Below are 5596 nucleotides of genomic sequence, written 5' to 3'. Positions count from 1 at the left end.
ATTTTGATTCCTGTAGGTGAACTACCACGCAAGTGTTAACATCACATCTAGGCACAGGAGCACCTACACCAAGTGTTATTCCAGCCTGTAGCACTGGCTTACAGACCCAAAGTGCTGGCTGAAAGAATTCCTGCTCTTGAAGGCAGGGAAAAACCCCTCATCTCACTCACAACTTCCCCTGTTGAAGGTTGAATATTTATTATCCCTATTTTAGCCACACTTTAGCAACAGATAACTTGGAACTTCACACAAGTTATGTTTTAAAAATTTATTCTGTAAACTCCATGCTAGGTCTTTAGTTCTCCTTTTCCTGCACAGTCTTTGTTCCACGCAGTCTACCTGTACGACGGGCAGCAATGAGACCAACTTTGCGCCCAGCAGGAGCATCTCTCCTGATGGTTGAAGGCTTGCCAATGTGCTGATGGTTACCACCACCAAAAGGATGTTCTACAGGCTGTGGAAAAGGAAATCAAGTTGTCAATATAATTAACAACAGAAATGAGTAATGACATTTAACAACAATAAACTGATTTAAGGGAACAAAAGTTTTAACAGCTTCATTTTTCATACAGTGCAGTAACCATCAAGTGCTGCTAACTACCCTAATTAAATGTGCAATTACAGCATCTGTGAAGCTTTCTTTCCAGCTATATGCCAGACTCCTCCTACCAAACAAATCCTAAGCCATAAAAAACAAGAGTGAAAACTAATTGAAAATGGACTCACATTCATGGCCACACCACGGACACGCGGCCAGCAGTTTCTCTTTGCCTTGTATTTGTGATAGGCACGGCCAGCCTTCAGGATGGGCTTGTCAATACGACCTCCACCAGCAACAATTCCTGAAAAAAATCAACAGGATTGATAACAGGCAAATACAACAGACAAGAGCACGAAATAAATGGTTTAACAAGACTAATTCCTAATAATATTCAAGTTCTAAGAATAAGCTTCTGATGACCAATCTCAAACAATCCCAACTGCATATTGAAACTAGTATTTTCCATTCAACACACGCAATGAGATTATGCTCAAGCTACTAGCCATGCACTAAGTGATCGGCAAGAAGACACATACTTTAATTACTACCCTTCAATCCAGACATACAGGATTGAGTTTAGCGCTTTTTCTAAGGCACTACCCCCGTTTTATCGCTAGAATTTCTTGGCGAAAACAGCTTTGTTAGTGTTACAACTAAAGGAAGTATCAACTGAAAGACATCAGTGGACTTTTCAGCCCTTTGAGATTTAATAGCTAGTTATTTCATTATTTAGTCAACTTTACTAGAGTAACAGACCACAGATTGTTAATTTTGTTATCTTCTGTTTGGATGCAGGGACATTTGGTAACTTCTGCCTCATCAACACAAGTAAAACTGCTTAAGCCTAACAGTTCTCTCTCCTCCCACCTTTAAACACTTGCCGAGGACTACATCAAGTGCCAAAAGACAAGTACAGCTGTCAGTCAAGTGTATAACAAACCTGGTAACATGTCTCCTTCTTGACAATGGGCTTTTTATTCATTGTCAGACATTCCAGAATACTTCACCCAACTGACGACACCTACAGCGGCTAAGCACCTCCAGCACTACCCCATAGGCTCAGTCACTATATCAAAAGCAGGAAACCTTCATGCCATTTTCTGCAGCAGTTCCTCCCAGAGGGCTGCAGATTTTATAGGCTGAGTGATTCCAGCTTGAGGAATCTTACCAGGTCAAACTATCTCCAAGTTTAAGTTCCCATTACCACAAGTAATGCAGGCATAATATACAAGTTAGGCACCTATGCACAGACTGTACCTGTGCATAATCCTGGGACCAGCCTGTAAACAATGCTATTTTCTACACCATATTGGGAACTGGGGCCCTGTTTGAAAGCTTGCTTAGCAGGACATAAACTCAGTGACAAGTTCATAGCTGTCTCTCCTTACCAACAACAGCTCTGTTAGCAGAAGAAATCACTTTCTTGGAGCCAGAAGGCAGCTTCACTCTAGTTTTCTTTGTTTCAGGGTTATGAGAGATGACGGTGGCGTAGTTTCCAGAAGCACGGGCCAGCTTTCCACGGTCACCAGGTTTCTCCTCGAGGCAGCACACAATGGTGCCTTCCGGCATGGTGCCAACAGGTAGAACATTGCCAATGTTCAGCTGAGCTGCAAAGAGTGATCAGAGTATCAACAGCTTCATTCAGGCTCCTGTACTTGAATTACAGTTCTGTTTAACATGGGCCTCTCTGCACAGAAAAGGGGCACCGCATAAACACTGCAGGAGCAACAGGCAGGGGCACCTTTTTATTGTTTGACTTCAAACACAAGTTTCATGTTCAGTGTAACAGAAAGGCAGGCAAAATGGGACTCTAGATAGAACAACCCAAACACTGGACAAGAACTGCGGTTAGGCTTGTTAATCAAAACAGGCTGCATGAGGAGACTGCAACCTCCAAGACGGAAATCTAGGTTTGCTTGAAGCTAGTGGAAGCTACTGCTTTGTGATGGCCCACAACTACACTTTAAAAAACCTCCCTTCGTGTATTCGGACAACACCTGCTTTAGCCTTCTGAAACTGCTCAGGCAACACACTTTCGGTCTTAACTCACCTTTCTTGCCGCAGTAAACAAACTGGCCAGTATGAATACCCTCAGCAGCAATGAACAGCTCGATTCGTTTCTTAAACCTGTACGGGTCACGGAAGGCAATCTTGGCAAGGGGAGCGCCTCGGCCAGGATCATGAATGATGTCCTGTTGGAACGTAGATGTGCTTTAGAACAGGATACAGCATTTGTCATGGGTTCTGCAGAAATCAAAGAACTAGAAAAACTGGAGGTGATTACTACTGAGGTAATTCTCACTAGGATCCCCCCTTCTCAGAGGGATCTTGATTTCTCCTGTGAATGAGCTGAAGATTCACATTTGTACAAATACAACCTCAAATATCTGTATCACAAAATAATGACTCTGGTTAAGTGTGCCGCTTGAAACTAATCGTGTCTGAACTGTTTTATTCCTGACATTCTGCAGATGTCAGATCTCTCCATACTAAGAAATTCACTTTCACTAGTTGCCCAATCACTTTTGGGCAGAGACAAAGTTGGACACAAGCAGCAATTTCTCCAAGTGTTTTCTAATAATGGAAGTGTTTCTAACCTTCTAAGCACACTGAAGCTACGTAAGGCCCTAAATGAGGAAGCACACACTTGTTTTTTTTTCTGTCAGAAAAATATGTCAATTCTGTTCCTGAAGTACACTGAGATTCCAATACACAACCATATATTTAAACTACAGCTAAGTGATTAGAACTCTTTAAGATATGTCTATTTTCTAGGAAAGTTCAGATGTTGTTAGTGTCCAGTAGTAATGTGTTTACTGCTGTTTTCAACCCTGTCAGGCAAACACCCTACCCCAAGTATTACATAAGTTTAAGTCAAACCTACCTATCTACTTTTTATCATCAAACTCAATTATGGTGAGTGTGAAGAAAGATCCTTCTCCAGCCTGAAGGTGACCCTGCTCTAAAAGGCTGAAGAGATGGCTAGATGCGCAGAGCATCTAGCCAGGTACCCAGTGGCACTGTTTGCAGTCCAAGTCACTGACACAAAAAATACCTACACCAGACCTGAAACACTATCATACCCCAAATAAAAGTACTGCCTTGACCCCACCGCTCAAGACTAAGATGATAGATACTACTTAGTCTTTATGAAGATCGATTTTTTTTTTTTTTAAAGATGCAATCAACTATGCGGACAACTCTTCCCACCCATGTTTCATAAGGTACTGGGAGCTATTAGATATAAAAGCACATTGATATTCCTGCATTAGCAAAGCTCTAACAGAAAATCATATTGCTACATGCTGCTAGCTTCTTTATTTAAATGCTGTCATAAATCCAAACCAGCTCAGCGTTTTGAAGAACGTGACTTATTCAACAAAACATAAGAAGCCCGGGTAAGGAGCAGCCGAACAGCTCTCAGCACAGCCGACAGGGCTTCAGACCCCTTACACAAGCGAGGTGTTGGGGAACACGTGCCTCCGGTCCCTCGGCCCTCGACGACAAGGCTGCTGAGGGCCCTTCCAGCCGCGGGGTCCAGAGCACCCGGGCCCCGGCACCCGCCGCGGACCCCCGCGATCCCCGCCGCCATGGGCCCGCTCCTACCTTGACGATGCCCTTGATGTAGCCGTGCCTCTCGGCGAAGTCGACGGCGCGGAGCTTGGCCGGGCCCTTCCTGTGCTTCACGTGGGCGCGGAAGACGGAGCCCGCGCCCTTCCTCTGGCCCCGGATCACGCGGCCCATGGCGCCCTGCAGGCAGAGGGCAGCGCGCCCACAACCGCTGTTAGCGCTGCCACGAGCGAGGGCGCCCCTTCCCCTCCCCCATAACCCCCGCAGCCGTTAGCGCCAGGCGGCGGCCGCCGTTAGCGCCAGGCCGCGGCCCCCGCCCCCCCGCCGTGCAGCGGCCCAGCTCCCTCCCGCGCGGGGGGAGACGCGGGGCAGGGCTAGAGCAGAGCCAGGGCGGGCGGCAGCGGCGGCCGCGCCGCAGGTGAGGGGCGGATGGCGGCGGATGGGGGACGCCCCGGCCGCACTCCTACCTCCGCTCCGGCCTCGCTGGGAAAAAAGGAAGCGCCGACGTCACCGCGGCGCCAAGGCCCTTCCGGCGCTGGGAGGGCAGGTGGCAGTCGCGCCGCCGTGACGTCACGCCGCGCCGCTGCCAGGCAACCCAGCTGTCGCGGTCCCTGCGGGAGGGCGGGGCAGAGCGCGGGAGCAGCCCCGCCCCGCCAGTGACGCCACGGCGGGGCAGCTGAGCGGGGCGGGGCGGGGCGGGGCGGGGGGAAGGAGGAGGCGGGGGCGCGCGCGGGGGGCGTTAACGCCCCGCCCGCTGCCTCCCGGGGCAGGCGCGTCCCCTGGGCCGGGCGGTTCGCGCCAGCCCTGAGCCGGGGCGTCCTCGGTTTCCCCCTGGGCTGACCTGGATTGGCCCTGCGGCGCCGGGCGTGAGGCGGCTCGGCCCAGGGCGGCCGCGGTAACGGGGCGCCGGGCGGGTTTGCCCGACCCATCTGCCCGCCCGGGGAGCTCTGCCCGGTCACTGCCGCCTGGGGGGTCGTCGCCTCGGCCGCGGCAGAGAGGCTCCGTGGGCCCCAATGCAGGCGGGAGCCAGGGCCGGGACAGGCCGGCCGGCAAGGGCAGCTCCTCGGTAGCGTGTGACGCCGTTTGACGCAGCTCTGACGGGCTGGGCAGGAGCTGCCCCCGCACTCTGGGCAAGGGTCTCGGGGTTTATTGCTCCACTTCTCTGGGGTTTTCTTGAGGCAATTACCGTTTAAAAATCCGGAGGGCTGAGAGCCTGTGGCCGGGAGACCTCGCGTAAACAACCAGGTTCCCAGAGCCAAGAGCCGTTTCTAAAGCCGTCATGCCAAAACCTTTCTTCATTAGTCAGACCGAAGACGCTCCTTGACTGATTATATATTTTTAAAGATTTCTGTATTGTGCAGTTTAACAGCTGCAGGTTTCAGGCTAGGAAGTGACTGAAGATAAAAACCCTGTTGCTGCTTTAAGCTGCCTTTGCCAGATTTCTATTAATATTAATTAGGGCATAATTGAGAGCTAACACAAAGC

The 5596-nt window shown here is 50.1% G+C and overlaps 1 protein-coding gene across 1 annotated transcript; it reads right to left on the bottom strand.

Moving 5' to 3' along the window:
• Positions 1-253: 253 nt before the first annotated feature.
• Positions 254-4673, bottom strand: RPL8 (ribosomal protein L8). Its single transcript, XM_068422977.1, has 6 exons — positions 4579-4673; positions 4148-4291; positions 2592-2733; positions 1930-2148; positions 727-842; positions 254-454 (listed from the first exon to the last, which is right to left on the bottom strand). Exons 2-6 carry the CDS (start codon positions 4283-4285, stop codon positions 296-298), a joined length of 774 nt encoding a protein of 257 aa, XP_068279078.1. The 5' UTR covers positions 4286-4291; positions 4579-4673; the 3' UTR covers positions 254-295.
• Positions 4674-5596: the final 923 nt, after the last annotated feature.

This window comes from Nyctibius grandis, chromosome 2 (genome assembly GCF_013368605.1).
Source record: "Nyctibius grandis isolate bNycGra1 chromosome 2, bNycGra1.pri, whole genome shotgun sequence".
Lineage (NCBI taxonomy): Eukaryota > Metazoa > Chordata > Aves > Nyctibiiformes > Nyctibiidae > Nyctibius > Nyctibius grandis.
Note: the sequence above shows the minus strand (reverse complement) of the source record. Positions and strands in the feature narration are given on the sequence as shown.

Bases quoted from the DNA above. Each gene is read 5' to 3' on its own strand.
- RPL8 (XM_068422977.1), bottom strand. From the start codon at position 4,285: ATGGGCCGCGTGATCCGGGGCCAGAGGAAGGGCGCGGGCTCCGTCTTC. The intron at 2,149-2,591 runs GTGAGTTAAGAC...CACTCTTTGCAG, and splicing joins TGTTTACTGCGGCAAGAAAG to CTCAGCTGAACATTGGCAAT. The intron at 843-1,929 runs GTAAGGAGAGAC...GATTTTTTTCAG, and splicing joins TGCTAACAGAGCTGTTGTTG to GAATTGTTGCTGGTGGAGGT.